This window comes from Acipenser ruthenus, chromosome 16 (assembly GCF_902713425.1).
Source record: "Acipenser ruthenus chromosome 16, fAciRut3.2 maternal haplotype, whole genome shotgun sequence".
Lineage (NCBI taxonomy): Eukaryota > Metazoa > Chordata > Actinopteri > Acipenseriformes > Acipenseridae > Acipenser > Acipenser ruthenus.
In genome coordinates, this window is record NC_081204.1 from 15,395,116 (window position 1) to 15,416,328 (window position 21,213).

At 40.0% G+C, this 21,213-nt stretch overlaps 1 protein-coding gene across 4 annotated transcripts in view; it reads right to left on the reverse strand.

Moving 5' to 3' along the window:
* LOC117412421 (NACHT, LRR and PYD domains-containing protein 3-like) overlaps positions 1-21,213 on the reverse strand; it is a 65,521-nt gene that overhangs the window by 41,118 nt on the left and 3,190 nt on the right. For all 4 annotated transcript variants that reach the window (XR_009307470.1, XM_058988897.1, XM_058988896.1 and 1 more), the window contains exons 2-4: positions 13,452-13,776; positions 12,760-12,831; positions 4,196-5,951 (exon numbers count right to left, since the gene is read on the reverse strand). Coding sequence is in view for 3 of the 4 variants with exons in the window: in XM_058988897.1 (XP_058844880.1) it covers positions 4,196-5,951; positions 12,760-12,831; positions 13,452-13,728 (2,105 nt within the window). In the remaining variant the exon portion in view is untranslated. The remainder of the gene's footprint in view (positions 1-4,195; positions 5,952-12,759; positions 12,832-13,451; positions 13,777-21,213) is intronic.

Here is a 21,213-nt window from a genome sequence, read left to right on the forward strand (position 1 = left end):
CCCACACGTTCCTCCTCCAAACTCCCACCCTGCACACAGAAAGCTGCAGGCTTTGTATATCCTGGCTGAGTATACTAATTATGTGTGACTGCCAGCTAATTCAATAATTACTAGCCAACAGTCACGCATTCCCACAAGGTATTTGAAAATACAAAATAATAAACAATGGTGGACGGCACCTCGCTCGTCCTTGCTGATGCAACCCAGCATCTGGAGCTCAGGTACATCCTGCTGAGACTGGAGTTAGGGTTAGGGTTAGTGTCTGGGGCTCAGGTACATCCTACTGAGACTGGAGTTAGAGTTAGAGTTAGGGTTAGGGTTAGGGTTAGTGTCTGGGGCTCAGGTACATCCTACTGAGACTGGAGTTAGGGTTAGAGTTAGGGTTAGGGCTAGGGTTAGTGTCTGGGGCTCAGGTACATCCTACTGAGACTGGAGTTAGGGTTAGAAATAGGGTTAGGGTTAGGGTTAGGGTTAGTGTCTGGGGCTCAGGTACATCCTACTGAGACTGGAGTTAGGGTTAGAGTTAGGGTTAGGGTTAGTGTCTGGGGCTCAGGTACATCCTACTGAGACTGGAGTTAAGGTTAGAGTTAGGGTAGGGTTAGGGTCAGTGTCTGGGGCTCAGGTACATCCTACTGAGACTGGAGTTAGGGTTAGAGATAGGGTTAGGGTTAGGGTTAGTGTCTGGGGCTCAGGTACATCCTACTGAGACTGGAGTTAGGGTTAGAGTTAGGGTTAGGGTTAGTGTCTGGGGCTCAGGTACATCCTACTGAGACTGGAGTTAGGGTTAGAGATAGGGTTAGGGTTAGGGTTAGTGTCTGGGGCTCAGGTACATCCTACTGAGACTGGAGTTAGAGTTAGAGTTAGGGTTAGGGTTAGGGTTAGTGTCTGGGGCTCAGGTACATCCTACTGAGACTGGAGTTAGTTACTAGACCTTATTTTTTACTACCTTTACATATTTGTGGTGTGTGTTTTCTTAGAGGTGTCAAACTCAGTTCCTGGAGGGCTGCAGTGTCTTCTGGCTTCCATTAAACCTGAGCTCTCAATTACTTAATTGGTCTAATTATTAGATTAATTGGGACAAACTTAACAGTTCTCTCCAGGCCTCAAAATATTTCATAGGTTGTGCACCTTGAATCAAGTGCATTTTTTAAATCATCAACTGTAAAAGACCTTGAAAAAATATTAATTTAACAAATAGATCAATTGAGTTAATTGAGAGCTTAAGTTGGAATAAAAACTAGAAGACCCTGCGGCCCTCGAGGACTAGAGTTTGACACCCCTGGTGTAAATAGTGAGAGGTTAGGGGCCACCCAAACGCTTTCTGAAAGTATAGAGCGAGAGGTATAAATGGGCCATTGCTCACAGTCACTCATTGCCCCTTTAAAATCAGCCCCAGCACACAGGAATTGAGTTTTAAGTGCTCACACGCTATTTTTGCCAATCAGGTGCATCCCTTCATGGCAGCAGTGTAACCATCTGCGAATTGATTTTTTCAGCAGGATAATGCCCCATGCCACAAGGCTAGGATTGTCCAGGAATGGTTCCACGAACAAGACAGTGAATTCAGCTTACTGCAGTGGCCTGCCCAGTCACCAGATCTCAATCCAACTGAGCATCTGTGGGATGAGATGGAACAAGCTATTCGGAGTAGAGATCCACTACCAGCCAACTTGACGCAAATATATATATTGTAACACAGCAGGGAGGGGGTTAATCCTCCCTGCATGAAGAAAAACATGTGAGAATGCACATTTGTTTGATTGTTGGTTAATTGGTTTATTGTTAATGATCCCCTGCACCTGGTAGTTATTGTTAAATTAGGACCAGGTGCAGGGTATTTAAGAGAGGCAGCTAGTCTGCTCATGGCTGCTGAGTAGAAGGAGGCAGATGAGGTGCTCTGCTTCTGAGCAGTCATACAAAAGTTAAGTTCTGTGTCAAACCTGTGTGGTTTTAATTTGTTGGGTTTTTGTTTGGTGGGGAAACGGCTTAGCCGTCCTACTTATAGACAGGGTGTTCCTGAGTCTTAGTTAGCGCTCCGAAGGAGCTAGGTGTTTGTTTTGTTTTGTATTTTGTTTATTATTTGTATTATTAAAAGTGCGCGGAAGTGCTGAACCCCCAATTTCTGTGTCTGGGTCTATTTGTAAAGGGGCAACGAACCTAAGTGGGCAATATATCACAACGTGGTGTCAGAAGCTGTGGGCGCCCCTACGACCCAGTAAAAAGAACAATGGATTTTAAAGAATTGATCGAGAAGATCAACAAAAACACCGCTGCTCAAGTGGAGCAGAACAGGATGTGGAGACTGGAGTTAGGCTTGCCGGAGCGGGAGCCTACAGAACTGGACCTGCTGCTCCAGAAATGGGAGGTAGAGCAGCCGTCCCGAGAGCCAGAGGGGGTGGAGCAGCTGTCCCAAGAGCCAGAAGGGCTAGAGCTGTCCCGAGAGCCAAAAGGGGTGGAGCTGCCAACCCAAGAGCCAGAAGGGGTGGAGCTGCCAACCCAAGAGCCAGAGGGGGTGGAGCTGCAGTCTCGGGAGCCAGAGGGGCTGGAGCTGCCGTCTCGGGAACCAGAAGAGGTGAGGGAGTCACCTCCACCACAGCCCCGACCACCACCCCTGGAAACCAGTCCGGTGCTGCCGGGCACGGTCCCTTGCCCCGTGCTTGTGGACACCCTGCCGGAGTGCATGGACCTCCCTGTGCTCGACCTCGTGCCCAGGTCGGGGCACCAGCAGCCACAGTTGCTCACCTGGTCCCTTGCTCCGCTTCCCCTGAAACCGCAGACGTCACGACGCGGTCGTGTGACGTCACTGGCGTTCCCCCTTCCTCCCGCTGTGTTCCCCCTGGACTCTCAGAGGTCGCTGCGCCGGTCCCGTGGCTCACACCTCTGCCTGCTGCTGCACCGTCCAGGTTACCGGCCTATGCGTCGGTCGCCCCTGGCAAGCCGTTTGGGTCCCTACTCGCCGGATCGCGGTCCCTTCCGCTGGACACCGGACTTCAAAGGGGGGGGTGGGGGAAATGTGGCCTTGGAATGGCCGATCAGTGCTGTGCACTTAAGGGGGGGAAGTGTAACACAGCAGGGAGGGGGTTAATCCTCCCTGCATGAAGAAAAACATGTGAGAATGCACATTTGTTTGATTGTTGGTTAATTGGTTTATTGTTAATGATCCCCTGCACCTGGTAGTTATTGTTAAATTAGGACCAGGTGCAGGGTATTTAAGAGAGGCAGCTAGTCTGCTCATGGCTGCTGAGTAGAAGGAGGCAGATGAGGTGCTCTGCTTCTGAGCAGTCATACAAAAGTTAAGTTCTGTGTCAAACCTGTGTGGTTTTAATTTGTTGGGTTTTTGTTTGGTGGGGAAACGGCTTAGCCGTCCTACTTATAGACAGGGTGTTCCTGAGTCTTAGTTAGCGCTCCGAAGGAGCTAGGTGTTTGTTTTGTTTTGTATTTTGTTTATTATTTGTATTATTAATAGTGCGTGGAAAGCCCTGAACCAATTTCTGTGTCTGGGTCTATTTGTAAAGGGGCAACGAACCTAAGTGGGGCAATATATCACAATATATATATATATATATATATATATATTATTATAAAAATAAACGGTACTAAATTGTTTAATTAAGGCTGTTAAAAAGCGTGTTTAAACAGACGATGCAAGCTGTTTAAACACGCTTTTTAATAGGGGTATGCTTTGTAGATGTAGACTGCCTGTCTGTAAGGGGCAGAATGAATTGAGAGGACTGACCAGTATATGAGTCAGTGCTTAGTATTACTTGAAAGAAAATAAATGCTTGTACCTGAAAAACAAAAGGAAAGCTCAGAGTGTCTCTGTGATCCTGACGTGCGAGGTGGACATGTGCATTTAGGGTACGTGTTTGCGTATGCTTAGTGGCAGGCTTTATTGTTGGTATTCCCAGTGATCTGCCGTGGAGACTAACTTTACCATTGCTGGTATTGTTCCTCCACGGAGCAACAGTGCCCCCTTGTGCCACTTAATAACAACGCCGGTGAGGTGGTCTCAAATAAACTTTGTCTCCCGTGTGTTCAGTGAACCCCACACCTTCCACACCCTGTTTCTTCCATTTCAATTTTTATCCTTACGTGATCACTTCAGTTATACTTTTTCATGATAATTTGTAAATATTTTATGGAAATATATTTTCAAATAATTATCATCTGCATTAGAATTCACAATGATACTTACATCAGTCTTTTATGTAATCTTGCAGCTGGCATCAGTCTCAGCAGAGCCTCATCTCCCAGTAAATGACGGCTCAAGTCCAATGTATCCAATTCATCTTCTGACATTAGTAACACATAGGCAAGTGCTGAGTAATCTGATGATGAAAGTTTCTGTCTCGAAAGATTTCCTGAGGTCAGGGACACCTTGATCTCCTCAACAAGAGAATTGTCATTCAGTTCACTTAAACAATGAAAGAGATTGAGACTTCTTTCTGGAGAGGTATTCATCTTAATCAGCTGTTTAATGTACTTTGTTGTTTTTTGGATGTCCGTTAAATTGTCTTCTGTTTTTAACAAAAGGCCTTTCAACAGTGTTTGGTTGTTTTCCATCCCGAGACCCAAGAGGAACCTGAGAAAAAGATCAAGGTGACCATTTCTGCTCTTACTAGCTTTGCTCAATGCATTGTTATACACATCACATAAACGGTGTCTACGAAGAGCAAAGAGCAGTTTTTTCAGTAAACTTTTGTTTTGAAATGATGTACAAACATACAAAGCTGCAAAATATTCCTGCACTGTCAGGTGTATAAAGGAATATACAGTTTCTTTAAGAAAGGTTGGATCTTCCTTGAATATCTCTCTGCAAACCCCAGAGTAAACTGATGACTGTCTTATATCAATGCCACATTCTCTTAGGTCATGTTCATAAAAGATCAGCTTGTTTCTTTCTAGGTTAAGAAAGGCCAACTTCCCCAAATTGAGAATGGCTTCCTGATTTTGCTTTAGTAGTTCTTCTCTATTTTCATGTTTCTTATTCTGCAAAGTCAGCAGAACAAGCAGGAAGTGTGTATACACTTCTGTCAGGGTTCTGGGTATGTTCTCATTGCCATTCTCACCCAATGTGTGTCCCAGAACAGTGGCTATAATCCAGCAGAAAGCCGGGACATAGCACATCACATGAAGGCTCCTCAATGTTCTCATGTGTGAGATGATCTTTTCTGTCAGAGTTTGATCTTTGAATCTCTTCCTGAAGTATTCTTCCTTCTGCTGATCTTCAAAGCCTTGAATCTCAGTCACCCTGCTGATCTGTTCAGAAGGAATGTAACTTGTTGCTGCAGGTCTGGAGGTTATCCAAAGAGACGCAGAGAGAAGCAGATCTCCCTTTATAAGATTGATCAGCAAAACATCCAAGGCAGTTGCTGTTTTCGTATCACTCAACTTCATACAGCTTGCAAAATCTAGCTCAAATCTACTTTCATCCAGCCCATCAAAGATGAATAGGACTTTTGAATCCACTGATGAAACATCCTCCCACTCTTTCAGGTGTGGATAATACAATTGAACAAGTTCCACCAGACTGATTTCTTTCTTTATTAAATTGAGTTCACGGAATGGAAAAATGTATATAAAATCAAATCCACTGCTGTCATTTCCAGCTGCCCAGTCAAGAATGAACTTTTGAACCGAGAAGGATTTTCCAATGCCAGCGATCCCCTTGGTTAGTACAGTCCTTATTCTGGGACTTTTCTCACTTGGTATGAAAATGTTATTGCAATTGATGGGTTGAACCTGTGATCTTCCTTTCTTGGATGCTACCTCAATCTCTCTCACCTCATGCTTGTAGTTCAACTCTCCATATTCACCCTCTGTCATGTGTACTTTGGTAAACACTTCATTGAGTAGAGATTGCTCCCCAGGTTTAGCAATACATTCGGATACACATTCAAACTTTCTTTTTAGGAAGGATTTGTGGTCATCTTTCAGCCTTTGTAAGGCAACTGAAAACAAAAATAGAATATGTTAATTCCATATTCATTTGAAAACATAGCTATGTGTGTTAATACTGATTGCTAACATGGTTAAGAGACATTCCTATAGGTACTGGGAGGTAAATCTAAAGACAATTTAAGATGGTGTTTGCGCAGCTGTGTGTTTAAAGCTCTGTGTTGCACATTATCTGCTGTTTAGAGCTGTACATGTTGCAAATAAGCTGCTTTGTTTAGAGCAGTGTCCCTACCTGAACTGGTGTGTTTAGATATGTGTGATCTACCTGAGCTGTGTGCACTACCTGAGTTGTGTGCCCTACCTGAGCTGTTTTTTCTGATAAACACGCACCCTGTGCGGGACGGTGTACACATGGTTCTGTTTCAGTTAAATGGCACAAGCTGTTATTGTTTCATCAGCCTTTTTCATCCTTTCCATTATGCAATGTTTGCTTATGTGCCTATTTGAATGGTGAAGGGGTGATAAATCATTGAGACTGACTCTAAACATTGTGTGATTTTCCTGTGTTTAATAAAAAAGTTTTTGAACCACAATTTAACATGGCCCAAATTTGTGAACCATGCAAGTCTGCACAGGCTTGTAGTGTATCGCAGTTCCTCCTTTTGCAAGAGCCTGCAAACCGCAGAGAAAGAGGAAATGTTTATTGTTCAAGCCAGCCACTGTTGCATTGATTTATGGTTATGTTGGACTATATGCTTCGGAAACCTTCAATATTTTTACATAGGTGACGAAAATTGTGTTAAAAGTCATTGATTGGCTACTGACACATCATTAGTTCTAGTTCTGCTTTCAATATTATTAGGTATGGTATTTCATAGCCTTCAGTTCTATTTTCTGCTTGATACAAATGATATCTATGACTTGAATAACACTGATTGATTATGCTTGTTAATACCAAAAGGACGTTGGCAAGTGCTTATTGGTTAAATGGGAATGTCCCACTTTCTATTTGTTTAGTTTAAAGGCCTGGTCACATGGGCGACATTCGTCAATGGCAACAAGGGGGCGACAGATGTTGCCGGTTGTCGCCTCGTGTGACCACCCTGTGCAACACCCTGGCGACACACCGGCATCACGCTGGTGACATATCTCCCACTTAGGGCCATGTTCTATTTTTCCGGCAATACGAGGGCAACATTTTCAATACCAGCCAATCAAAATTGATAGTAGTGTCACATGATGATCAGCCATAACGTCAGGCAGACAGTGTATATGATGCATTCTGATTCCTGCATTTCATCCAGTTGATTATATGTAGTCTATAGATATGCAATACAGTGTGTATGAGGATAAGCGAATGTTAATGTCCACGTTTACAATAAAATATTTAAGCTATGAATATAATTCTACAGTAATAAAATACACGTGTAGCATATTTTTTTAAAATTTGTTTTATTTGAAATGAATTTGTCGTGTATGCAGTTATGAATGATAATTTGTGCCAAAAAAAAAAAAAATACATAATAGCTGTAATTTATTTCGATATTTATTTATTTATTTATTTTGTTTGTTATAATGTAATTTGTACATTTTATTTTGAGTCTTCCTTCGCAGCATGTTTACATCTCGTGACACAAATTTGCATTATGATTGGTTTGCATTGCGTTGTTGCCTGTGTGTTGCCAGCTTGTTGACGGCAGGCTTGTCTCCACTGTGACCACTTCAAACTGCAAGGCAACACGCAGGCAACAAATGTCTTCCTCTTTTGCCGTCGACAAAAGTTGCCTGTGTGTCCAGGAATTAAGGATGCTTATAACGATATTTTCGGGCTGGAGAGAAGGAGGAGAAAAAAAGACGCACAAAAAACCAGGGCAGAAAAACCGTTTCTATGGTGGGGGGTGGGGGGGTGCCGGAAAGTCATGGGCACAGAAAGCCCTGGCGGTTCAGACCATCAGCTCTGTTACCTTGAAGCTCAAAAAAAACTCCTGTCGAGACCTGTAAATTGACCTGTAACTCTGTTGTGCAGACATACCATCTCTGTACCAGAACAATACAGGAAGCCTTGTGCCCAGATATTACACCAGCTGACGTCTACCGTGAATTGTCTATATTTTACTTTATTCCTGTTTTTGATGTACCGTAATTATTAAATAAAGTCTTTTGATTGAATTTAAGAAGACTAATTAATTATTTTTAAGAAGAAATTGAACCTCTTACAGAACTAATGTCCGGTTCTGCACTCATCAACTGCATCCTTGTCTACTCGCGTGCTTTGCTGTCTGTTCAATAAAGATTCAAGAACAAAGAAAACTTCCTGACTCCTATTTCTCTCCTTATTTCGAATTTCGATACACAACACTCAGAGGTAGATGGGCCAGTTGCAGTGCAAACATACCGCAATTTGCATTTTCATAGCGGCAATTCGCAAAGTACACATTGTGTCGTATGTACCAAAAGAAAATATGTTAATATACTAATTTTAAATATGTGTTGCATCTTCTTAGCGAGACCTCTAGCATTGCGAGAGTTGTGTTGAAATAAATAGCGGGAGTTGAGTTGTGGTTTGCTGCAGCAGAAGGTGCCGAAGATTAACGTCTATACATGCAAGGGTGCAAGAATCAAAATAACATTGTTTTTGATAAATGTAAACGTCATCTGTATATACAGACGTGCTCAAATTAGTTGGTACCCCTCCACAAAAATCGAAGAATGCACAATTTTCTCTGAAATAACTTGAAACAGACAAAAGTAATTGGCATCCACCATTGTTTATTCCATATTTAATAGAAATCAGACTTTGCTTTTGATTTTTTATTCAACATAATATTGTAAATAATAAAACAAATGAAAATGGCATGGACAAAAATGATGGGACCGCTAACCTAATATTTTGTTGCACAACCTTTAGAGGCAATCACTGCAATCAAACGTTTTCTGTAGCTCTCAATGAGACTTCTGCACCTGTTAACAGGTAGTTTGGCCCACTCTTCCTGAGCAAACTGCTCCAGCTGTCTCAGGTTTGATTGGGTGCCTTCTCCAGACTGCAAGTTTCAGCTCTTTCCATAGATGTTCGATAGGATTCAGATCAGGACTCATAGAAGGCCACTTCAGAATAGTCCAATGTTTTGTTCTTATCCATTCTTGGGTGCTTTTAGCTGTGTGTTTTGGGTCATTATCCTGTTGGAGGACCCATGACCTGTGACTGAGAAAGAGCTTTCTGACACTGGGCAGTACGTTTCGCTCCAGAATGCCTTGATAGTCTTGAGATTTCATTGTGCCCTGCACAGATTCAAGGCACCCTGTGCCAGGTGCAGCAAAGCAGCCCCAAAACATAACCAAGCCTCCTCCATGTTTCACTGTAGGTATGGTGTTCTTTTCTTTGAAAGCTTCATTTTTTCGTCTGTGAACATAGAGCTGATGTGACTTGCCAAAAAGCTCCAGTTTTGACTCATCTGTCCAAAGGACATTCTCCCAGAAGGATTGTGGCTTGTCAATATGCATTTTAGCAAATTCCAGTCTGGCTTTTTTATGTTTTTCTGTCAAAAGTGGAGTCCTCCTGGGTCTTCTTCCATGGAAAAAGCGACGGATGATGCAATCAGAAACTGACGTACCTTCACCTTGGAGTTCAGCTTGTATCTCTTTGGCAGTTATCCTTGGTTGTTTTTCTACCATTCGCACTATCCTTCTTTTCAATCTGGGGTCGATTTTCCTCTTGCTGCCGCGCCCAGGGAGGGTGCCTACAGTTCCATGGACCTTAAACTTCTTAATAATATTTGCAACTGTTGTCACAGGAACATCAAGCTGCTTGGAGATGGTCTTGTAGCCTTTACCTTTACCATGCTTGTCTATTATTTTCTTTCTGATCTCCTCAGACAACTCTCTCCTTTGCTTTCTCTGGTCCATGTTCAGTGTGGTGCACACAATGATACCAAACAGCACAGTGACTACTTTTCTCCATTTAAATAGGCTGATTACAAGATTCAGGATTGATTACAAGATTGGAGACATGTGTGATACTAATTAAAGAAACTAATTAGTTTGAAATATCACTATAATCCAATTATTTATTATCTTTTCTAAGGGGTACCAACAAATGTGTCCAGGACATTTTAGAATATCTTTGTAGAATAAGCAATAATTAATCTCTTTTCACAGCTTCTTTGCTTTATTCTATGACATACCAAAGGCATGCAAGTATACATGATAAAATAGCTTTTAATTTCATCACTTTCCAGGAGGAATGAAGCATTATTTCAATGAGCTGTAAGGGTACCAACAAATTTGAGCACATCTGTATATATATATATATATATATATATATATATATATATATATATATATATATATATTACAAAGTTTAATCCCATCCGATTCTATAGTGGGGCTCCCACCTTCACCCCCAAATAAAAAATGTGTTTCTATCAAAAAGCTTTTCATAATCCTACAGCAGCCCCTCGCTAAACCGGATGTTTGTCCGACAGTAGGAGGTGTCGGGTTTTAAAAAAATACAATAAAATCGGACACACATACATTTATAGTGCTCAGTGTATTTTAAATGTATAAATCATTGCGCTGAAATAACACTAATGTGTTTTGGGTAGGCTTCACATTACATTATGAAAAAAATATGAATCTGTACAGTAGGCCTATACAGTGCAGTATCAAATGAATACCTGGGACACTTTCTTTTTACTTTAGCCTGTAGGCTACCAGTAACACAAAATAAATCATGCTGCTGCACTGTACACATTGGTGTACAATGCAAATAATATATTCAGTAGTTCAGGACAAACACCAATCACAAAATGTTTTAGTACAAATATTTATTGTGGAGAATGCGGAGTATGCGATTTTACAGAGAAGTATGTTGTATATACACATTCATTTGGCATCAAACCTAACTTGGTTTGAGGGCTCGCTGCCTGTCCGAATGGACGAGGCCGAGACCCCCATTGATAAAACATAAAAATTGTTATTAAGGTGGAGATGGGGAGGTGGTGGGTTACGATGAAATCGAAACGCAACTGAGAGATAGGTGAAGAGGGTATTTATAGTGCTAACAATTTAATTAGCTAATGTGTAAATTGAATGATTCAATTTGGTGACGCAGAGATTGGTGTCTGACCCTCCTCCCAAACTTTAATTATAAATTTCATTTATTTTAAATTGAAACTAAATGATTGTAATATTTTTGTAATTATTATTATTATTAACTTGGCACCCTAGACAATTAACACAAAATAGATCATGGTGCAGCATTGACAAGTTATGATACTTACAGGAGGACAGTCAATTCTAGTTAATATGAATTTCAAGGACCAGCAACAAATTTTGCATTATACCACTAATTCATATTATCATAAGTAGCCTATAAGCCAAATGTATACTGCCAGTTTTTATTTATGTTACGTTAGTTAGTGGTGCAGTGGTAAATTGTGCACAATTACAAACCACCTTCACATTAATAGAATAGGTGTGTTTCCTCTTCCTTTACAGATGCTCAGAATGAGCTGGAGGGGTTAGCGGCACGTGTGTGCATTCTATTGTTGCTCCCAACACAATTGCACAATAGCAACTGTTTAAAACATGCTTTCAAAAGTTCTTAACAAATTGATGCAATTGTAAGTGTTGCAATTGCCGGCAGCTTAAATACATTTCATTATAATATTTGAGAACCCCTTTTTGCGACTGCATGGAGGAACGCCCAAAATTACATATTCATCTAAGGTTGAAACGCAAAGAAAAACTGCTGCCGCAAAGCATTCCCTAAAAAGTCGCTGATAACATTGCGCATGTTTAGTACATTTCACCCAGACTTCCGACTCTTTGTGACTATTGCGACAGGCGCAACACTTTAGCACATCTACCCCTGATTAATAATAGTTTATACATTAAAAGAATAGTCTACACCTCCCTGAGCTGGTGTGTTTAGAGCTGTGTTTAGAGCTGTGTAGTGCACTGCAGATGACATGATTAGCTTCAATGTTTAGAGCTGTGTAGTGCACTGCAGGTGACATGATTAGCTTCAATGTTTAGAGCTGTGTAGTGCACTGCAGATGACATGATTAGTTTCAATGTTTAGAGCTGTGTAATGCACTGCAGGTGACATGATTAGCTTCAATGTTTAGAGCTGTGTAGTGCACTGCAGATGACATGATTAGCTTCAATGTTTAGAGCTGTGTAATGCACTGCAGGTGACATGATTAGCTTCAATGATAGAGCTGTGTAGTGCACTGCAGGTGACATGATTAGCTTCAATTTTTAGAGCTGTGTAGTGCACTGCAGGTGACATGATTAGCTTCAATGTTTAGAGCTGTGTAGTGCACTGCAGGTGACATGATTAGCTTCAATGTTTAGAGCTGTGTAGTGCACTGCAGGTGACATGATTAGCTTCAATGTTTAGAGCTGTGTAGTGCACTGCAGGTGACATGATTAGCCTCAATGTTTACAGCTGTATGTTTGCACTGCAATAGTTGGTTTGTTGAGATCTGAGTATTCCATCTTAACTAGATAGGGGTTGTGAGGTGTGCAGTTCATAACGCATTCAAATTACAATGCCTTTCATCTGCTGGGTCAATTTATTTTCAAGTAATCCATTGCAATACCCTGCTTCTCTACAAAGACCAACTAATATACTGTATTTGTATTTTATAATTGCATATTATAATGAATGTAATACACAGGACAGCAATTAAATGTGTCACACACAGTTTAAATTATCAAGGCCACTGGAGCAATAAAAAAGATCCATACTTCTGTATGTTTTATAATTCACAAATTGAAATAATGACCAATATATCCAAGAATATATGGAAGTGTTGCTAAACACAATGCATAGAGGAACGGTTGAGATAAACTTGCCTGGGAGTCTGCTTCTGGTTTCTGGAGTGTCAGCAGACAAGGTCTGTGGATTTTTACCTGCAGTTTCTGTGACTGTGGATAATATAGTAAAAATGGTTATTGTTTCAATGTAAAATGAATAGTTAACTCAAATACATTTTTACTCACTTAATTGAGACATACTGGTCTCCATTTCTCACTGTTCAATACTGATTAAGAAATGACTTATTCCATCATTGCATTGTTGTGCTCTTTGTTTGTGATAAATGGAGGATTCAGATTAATCTGAAAATAAGGATGATTCTTAAGGACATTGCTTGAAATAGCTTATTTATAGATGGCTCTTAAATTTCATAAATCACATTTTATAATGCAGAAACATGCAAATGTCTTTGAACAGTGTTTGTCTGATTTTGCATTATATGTGAATATTATCAATACAAATAAAAAACTATTTAAAACACATTGGCTGAGTCATAAAAAAAATAAGCATTGGTTATTTTTCAGAAGTAAAATAAACCACCATGGGATATTTTATTAGGCTGTCTGGAAGCTGTATGTGGAGCCCATAATCAGCATAAGTATAATGACCTGAACTGTCAAAAGAGATGCTGTTTTGGGTAGTTTTCAATGTGCTTCTTGAGCATGTCAATGTGCACAAGAATGTGTCCTCAGGACTAAGGAGAACCCCAGATTAATAGATCTATACTCACACTTTTGTACGTCTCTCTTCAGTCTGTCAGCAAGATCAAGCTTGTTGATGGCAACCAGGGTTTCAGCTGTGACCTCCACAGCATAATCATCACCATAGAAATCAATCATCTTGTCCACAACATCAATTCTTTCTGCATTTTCCAACTGGCTTTTAGGAATGTGTTTATATCCTTCTTTCAGTCCCATATCTCTCAGTTTCCATGTAAATCGTCTGTACTCTTCTTGAAGTAATTCTTCTAGCTCTTTAAGGATGAGATCCTTTGTACTTGTAGTCATTTTATTCTTGCGGTTCTGAACAGTGTTTTGTGGAGAAAACTGTTAAATCTGAAAATAAGGTTAAAATGTTTTAAATAAAAATAGGATCTCTTGGCTGCACAATATAGATAAAACAACAGAGCATTATTTGCAGAAACTTCTTCAAACCTTGAAGTTGCGCTTACACAGCAAGCTTGAAGATCCACGTTTGAAAAACAATAACACAACATATAAAAAATGTATTATAAGGGCGTCTGCTAAGAAATAAATAATAATAATAATAATAATAATAATAATAATAATAATAATAATAATAATAATACCCTACCAAAGAATACCATAAACAACCATACACTATACAAGTGAATACAGTCTAATGCAGCCCTTCTACATACTGGCATCATGTATCAGTATAACTTTGGGGTCCCAACCAAGGAGCAGATTCAATCTAAAACTAAGGTGGGTGTGCTTTCTGAGAAGCTGTGAAGGTCGTGCAGCTTTCCAGTTTGCAGTATCTGGTATGCAGCGTCAAAGAAGTCCCCTGGGTTGACGTTGTCTATACCTTTTAGGATTTTGAATGTTTGAAGCAGATCGCCGCGTAGTCTTCTTTGTTCAAGACTGAATAGATTCAATTATTTTAGCCTGTCTGCATACGACATGCCTTTTAAACCCGGGATAATTCTGGTTGCTCTTCTTTGCACTCTTTCTAGAGCAGCAATATCATTTTTGTAACTAATGCATTGTAGAGTTTTAACATTACTTCCCTTGATTTAAATTCAACACTTCTCACAATATATCCAAGCATCTTGTTGGCCTTTTTTATAGCTTCCCCACATTGTCTAGATGAAGACATTTCTGAGTCAACATAAACTCCTAGGTCTTTTTCATAGTTTAAGCTATAGTAATAGTTTAAGCTCGAACTATTAGCCCTTAAGTGGGTAGTCAACGAAAAATGTAAAGACTACCTATGTGGGGCCCCGTTCATGGTGTTCACGTACAACAATCCACTGGTGCACCTGCATACGGCAAGACTGGGGGCAACCAAACAGTGCTGGGTGGTGCAACTGGCCAATTTCCAGTTTATTATTAAGTATCGGTCTGGCCACAACAATGCAAATGCCGATATTCTGTCCGAGACCAGAAGAAGCAGAAGAGGCCAGGCAGGTGAAAGATCGAGTGCTTAGAGGGTTCTATTGGGCGCATATGAGAGAGGATATACACAAGTGGAACAGAACATGCAGCCAATGCATCTTGACCAAACGTGGATTGGAGAACCGGGTACCCATGACCCCGATAGAGTACTTACCCCATGGAGAAGGTGGCTGTGGATTATTTGTTGCTGGGGAGACTGGGGGACACCCACCCATACATCTTGGTATCTTGGTAATCAATTTATTCTCTAGGTTTGCCCAGGCAATTCCTACTTGAGACCAGACTGCTCTGACCACGGTGAAGATGTTATGGAAACATGTCATTCAACTATTCGGCTGCCCAGAGCGCCTCCACTCTGATCGTGGACCTAATTTTGAGTCAAGTCAAGTGGCGGACCTCTGTAAAATGTATGGGTGTATGACGGACACGACCCCCTACTATCCCCAGGGTAACTGAGCTTGTGAATGGTTCAATCGGACCTTGCTGTCTTTGTTGGGAGCCTTGACGGAAGAGGATCAAGCCCAGTGGGTGAAGAAACTGGCTGAGGTAACCCATGGGTATAATAACACCATACATAGCAGTACAGGGTTAACCCCTTTTTTATTATGTTCGGGAGGCTTGCTCACCTACCCGTGGATCTGGTACTGGGGGAGGTCCCTGCAGTACAACCCAACACCCGAGATCAACAGGTAGAAGAACATGAAGGCAGGGGTCATGTCCGTCATACACCCGTACATCTTACAGAGGTCCGCCTTGACTAAACATGTAAAAAGAGATTAAAAAAAGAGATAAAAAAGGGTATGGACCGAATACAGGGGAAGAGAGCACAGAGAGACTGAGTGCATAAACAAGGCACTGGATACTGACACAGACAGACTAAACTAAGAGTGGCAGAAATAAGCAATTGAAAGATAGTGAAAAGAACGAGATATGTGAGAGAGCACCAAGTAGAGTACACATCGACAGGATCACTGGATTTGATGAAAGAGACCAGCCGGCGGACGCAACCAGAAGCAAGGAAGCACAGCTGGGGGAGAAGAGAAGCGAGGACTGTGCTAAGCCATCCAGCAGAGATTTGCAATATACAGGGAGTATACTTGTTTAATCTATTTGAAATGTTAATACAGTGAATATTAGAGTTCGCTCTTGTGGAAGCCCGTTAACTATTAAGAAGAAAATCCTAATTGTGTTGAGCCAGTGGTAATAAGTAGTATAGTAGTCCAGTGAGCTATACTATTCTTTGACTGAACTGAAGTTGCTTGTATTATTGTGGGAAGCATTCTCCCAACAATACTGATAGCCGTGATTGCACAGCTTCTGCTCTGCTTTCCAGCTCCTCCTTGACAGTGCTGCCCAGAAGTCAGAGTGGAGATGTGGGTCCAAGAGACGGATTGAGCTAGAGGGAAGGAGGACTACTAGCGCCACATCCCGACGCCGGGTCAGGGGCCCTTAAGATAAGTACTCATAGACAAGTACATTGGCAAATTGCCATGCCCTTGTGGGGAGCCAAAAAGTAAGGCCTGTGTTTCCCTTTTTTTTAGTTCATCAGCACCAGTGGCACATCCAAGCCAGTGAAGGATCTACAGCAAGATTCTGAAACATTGCATTAATCAGAGTCGGTGTTCAATGAATGGGACTGTTATTAGGGGGGTTGTTCTGCACTGCCTCAGCTAAAAGTTATTGTTTCATCTGATAGTTATTGCTTCTGCTAATAATTATTGCCACTGCTAATAGTTATTGCCTCTGCTGATTTCAATTGTCGGGGCTGTTAATAATTGCTTTGCTAGGATTTTATCCTTGTTGTTACCCAGTATTTGCTGTATTATTGTGGTGCTTGAGTTAGCCTGTCATTATTATTTATTTGAACTTTGCATCATTGTTGCTATATGTTTGTCTCAGTATCACTACTATTGGTAACATTTACTTGTGTAATTTGGTTGCTAATAGTTCCCTGGATAGTAGTATTATTAATATTTATTCCCATAATAGTGTGGCTAGTGTTCGCTTGGGTATTACTACTGGCCATAGTGACTGTTGAGACATTATTGGGGATACATACCTCGATGCTAATAGTCCAGGTACGATCTTGTAGGTATCATCACCATAAAGTTAATTGAGCACTTACCGTGGTGGGAGGGGGGCAAGCACGGCACCCAGTCATGACAGTGCCCCGTGGGGTTTTAAGGACTATTTTCGGAGTGTTGATCCATTTATTATTATATTTATTAAATGTAATTTTGTTATTGTATTTATCATTTGGAGCATCAAATTTTATATAGGGTAAGTTATCCCCACACAATTGGCGTAGAATTGAAAGGCATCCACTACTTTGTGGGACCAGTGGCCCTGGGTGTCCTAATACCAGGGGCCAGTGTTCAAAGGGTCTCAATGTAACCCAATTATGACCCGCAATGCGCCAGCACACACACACACACACACACACACACACACAGTAGAATCAAATTTCAATTGCCCCACTCCCACCACCCCTTATGGAATGAAAATATATTTGAATCTGAAAAAATATGTAAATATGGTAAATAGCAAACTAAGTTAGCAACACTAAATTAAAATTAAAAAATCGTTTTAAACAAACAATTCTGTCTTGAAATGCTTCTAAACAGTAAACGTAGTTGTTTTTTTAAACATCCCAACAAATACATGCTTGACCACAGTCGACACAATAGATTTTATAAATTACACAACATGATTTTTTTCTGATCACCTAATACCCTAGCAACTTTTTTTTTTTACTAACTTTTCTGCATTTATGCATTTGGAGGTCAGGTTCATGTATTAAGAAAGCAGTATGACTTATTTGCTAATTTACAAAAAAACTAAATAATACCTCAAGACGTGAAGAAGTTTAGTCTGTGCCTTGGCATTTTATTGGCAGCCATTTCTGTTGTTTTTTTGTAACAAATAAGATTGGCTTTTCCCACAGATAATCAGTATTGACAGTGGTGGGACGTAAACACTCTCAGTTATCTCTATTACTTGTTTAAAATAAATACATAAATAAATACATAAATAAAACAAAGTCTCAAATGACAAGTGTGGATTGATATTTGTTTTCTGGTCGGTTAATATTAACAGATATGAGTGTAAGACTAAAAAAATGTAAAGTTCTGGTAAAAAAAAAAAAAAAAGAATCCCCCTGAATCGGAGCCCCCCTTGAACTGATCGGGGCCCTAAGCAATTGCTTAGTCTGCTTACAGCCAGTGGAGAACCACCCGTACCCGTACCGTGCCGAGCCCTCACGGGTCGGATGTGCCAGTGAAGAAGATGCATAAGACTCGCCCCCACTGGCATGAAAACCTAGCTCCGCCCTTGTGTAGTATGTATACAACTATAGAAGAGAGAGACAGGCAGAAAGACAGATACCTACAATATATACCAGTAAACAGAGACCTACAATATATACCAGTAAACAGAGACCTACAATATATACCAGTAAACAGAGACCTACAATATATACCAGTAAACAGAGACCTACAATATATACCAGTAAACAGAGACTTACAATATATACCAGTAAACAGAGACTTACAATATATACCAGTAAACAGAGACCTACAATATATACCAGTAAACAGAGACCTACAATATATACTAGTAAACAGAGACCTACAATATATACCAGTAAACAGAGACTTACAATATATACCAGTAAACAGAGACTTACAATATATACCAGTAAACAGAGACTTACAATATATACCAGTAAACAGAGACTTACAATGTATACCGGTAAACAGAGACCTACAATGTATACCAGTAAACAGAGACTTACAATATATACCAGTAAACAGAGACTTACAATATATACCAGTAAACAGAGACCTACAATATATACCAGTAAACAGAGACTTACAATATATACCAGTAAACAGAGACCTACAATATATACCAGTAAACAGAGACCTACAATATATACCAGTAAACAGAGACCTACAATATATACCAGTAAACAGAGACCTACAATATATACCGGTAAACAGAGACCTACAATATATACCAGTAAACAGAGACCTACAATATATACCAGTAAACAGAGACCTACAATATATACCAGTAAACAGAGACCTACAATATATACCGGTAAACAGAGACCTACAATGTATACCGGTAAACAGAGACCTACAATGTATACTAGTAAACAGAGACCTACAATATATACCAGTAAACAGAGACCTACAATATATACCAGTAAACAGAGACCTACAATATATACCGGTAAACAGAGACCTACAATGTCTACCGGTAAACAGAGACCTACAATATAAACCAATAAACAGAGACCTACAATATATACCGGTAAACAGAGACCTACAATATATACCGGTAAACAGAGACCTACAATATATACCAGTAAACAGAGACCTACAATATATACCAGTAAACAGAGACCTACAATATATACTAGTAAACAGAGACCTACAATATATACCAGTAAACAGAGACCTACAATATATACCAGTAAACAGAGACCTACAATATATACCGGTAATTATTAAGCATGTCTGCAAAACAACCTGCTTCCTATAAAACTTTCCTCCGCAGTATTGATGGAACAGTCCCAAGAACCACAAAGTTATTTCATCAGAGTTAAGAAACTTCAACAAAGAGGAGAAAAATAAATTAAACAACCGTCCAGGATCACATGGCTATCACATTACATTGCACAAGAACCTGTCCCCTCTTTTTATACATTCTAACAATATAACATTATTTATATAACCCTATAACAGTTTACCCTTCCATCTGTTTTTATTAAAAGATCCAACTTAAATTTCAAAGGCAGGTGAAATTATTTATTTTTGCACAGCCATCCCAATTCAAAACGCTTGAGATAGAGATGATTTTTATAAGCCATTGTTCAAACATCTGTATATCCCATCAGTGATGGGTGCAGTAGTGGCAGTGAAGAGGCAGACCAGAGGTTCAGTGATATCGAGGACCACCGACATTGCAATTCAGCAGATAAACCAGCAGGTACTGTGCCATAAATGTAAACTAGGCATATAAATGCATGTAATATAAACCTGGATACCTGACATTGGACAAAAAAGTTATTTCAAATGTAGGAGGCTGTGTGGTCGAGTGGTTAAAGAAAAGGGCTTGTAACCAAGAGGTCCCCAGTTCAAATCCCACCTCAGCCACTGACTCATTGTGTGACCCTGAGCAAGTCACTTAACCTCCTTGTGCTCCATCTTTCGGGTGAGATGCACTTGTAAGTGACTCTGCAGCTGATGCATAAATCACCCTAGTCTCTGTGAGTCGCCTTGGATAAAGGCGTCTGCTAAATAAACAAATAATAATAAATAATAATAAAAAGAATAAAACAATTTTAAAAAATGAACACCTCCAATGATAAACATGTTATAAAGTATCCAATAGCTATTTATTATTATTATTATTATTGGGCAGAGAACAGGGGGTCGGTGAGAGAGAAGGCGAGATGTGGAAGAGTTTGCAGCTGTCTGTGATTTTGGAGGAGAAAAAAGAAGCAAAGTCATCAGCTGAGATTTACACTAGCAATTATTTCTAGGAAGGACAGGATGTTTTGGGCCAGATTCATGATGGAGAGACTACTGATTGCACTAACCAAACAACCTACAAAATGTATGTATTATTTTTATTCCTGACATGTAGCTTTCATAAGACCTGCAAGACATGAAAATGGCCTTTGTGTTGTAAAGAAAGGGTTTATGATGTCTCTAGGTGGCTAATATATTTATGTAAAGATGTGATTATACGGATATTTTAACAGCAAACAAGTTTTAAGCCCTTTGTTTTTATCCCTTTAATATATATAGACTTTCAATTCCACAATGTTTCTGCCTGATTTTTAAATTGGACATATAAAATAAAAGTAATGTAATCAACTTAAAAACAATCACTATTTGTTCATATCATTGATACATACACTTCTGTATACATCTCTGTAAAATTATAATAATGACATTGCTTATTTGTTTGATTCACTAAAGACATTTGCTATATTAATAAATAATCATTTTCCTATTTATTTCAGGAATGTCTGTTTGATGCAACATCTTTTGATGCAGACAACCCTATTTATGAAGGATCAAACATCACAAAAGGACAGTTACTTGCAATGTTGATGGCCCATACACTTAAACATCATGTGTCTGGTGTAGCATTAAAGGACATGCTGGAGGTGTTAAATGTAATTGCTCCAGGTTGTGGGCCCAAAACTATGTGGTATCTTAATAAAACTTTCTTTAACTTACTGACAGTGCCCACATACATTATTATTGCCCAGAATGCCTTTTTTTCTAGGGCAGAATCCACCTGACAAATGGGCGAGTGTAATGGTGTTGTAAGTCA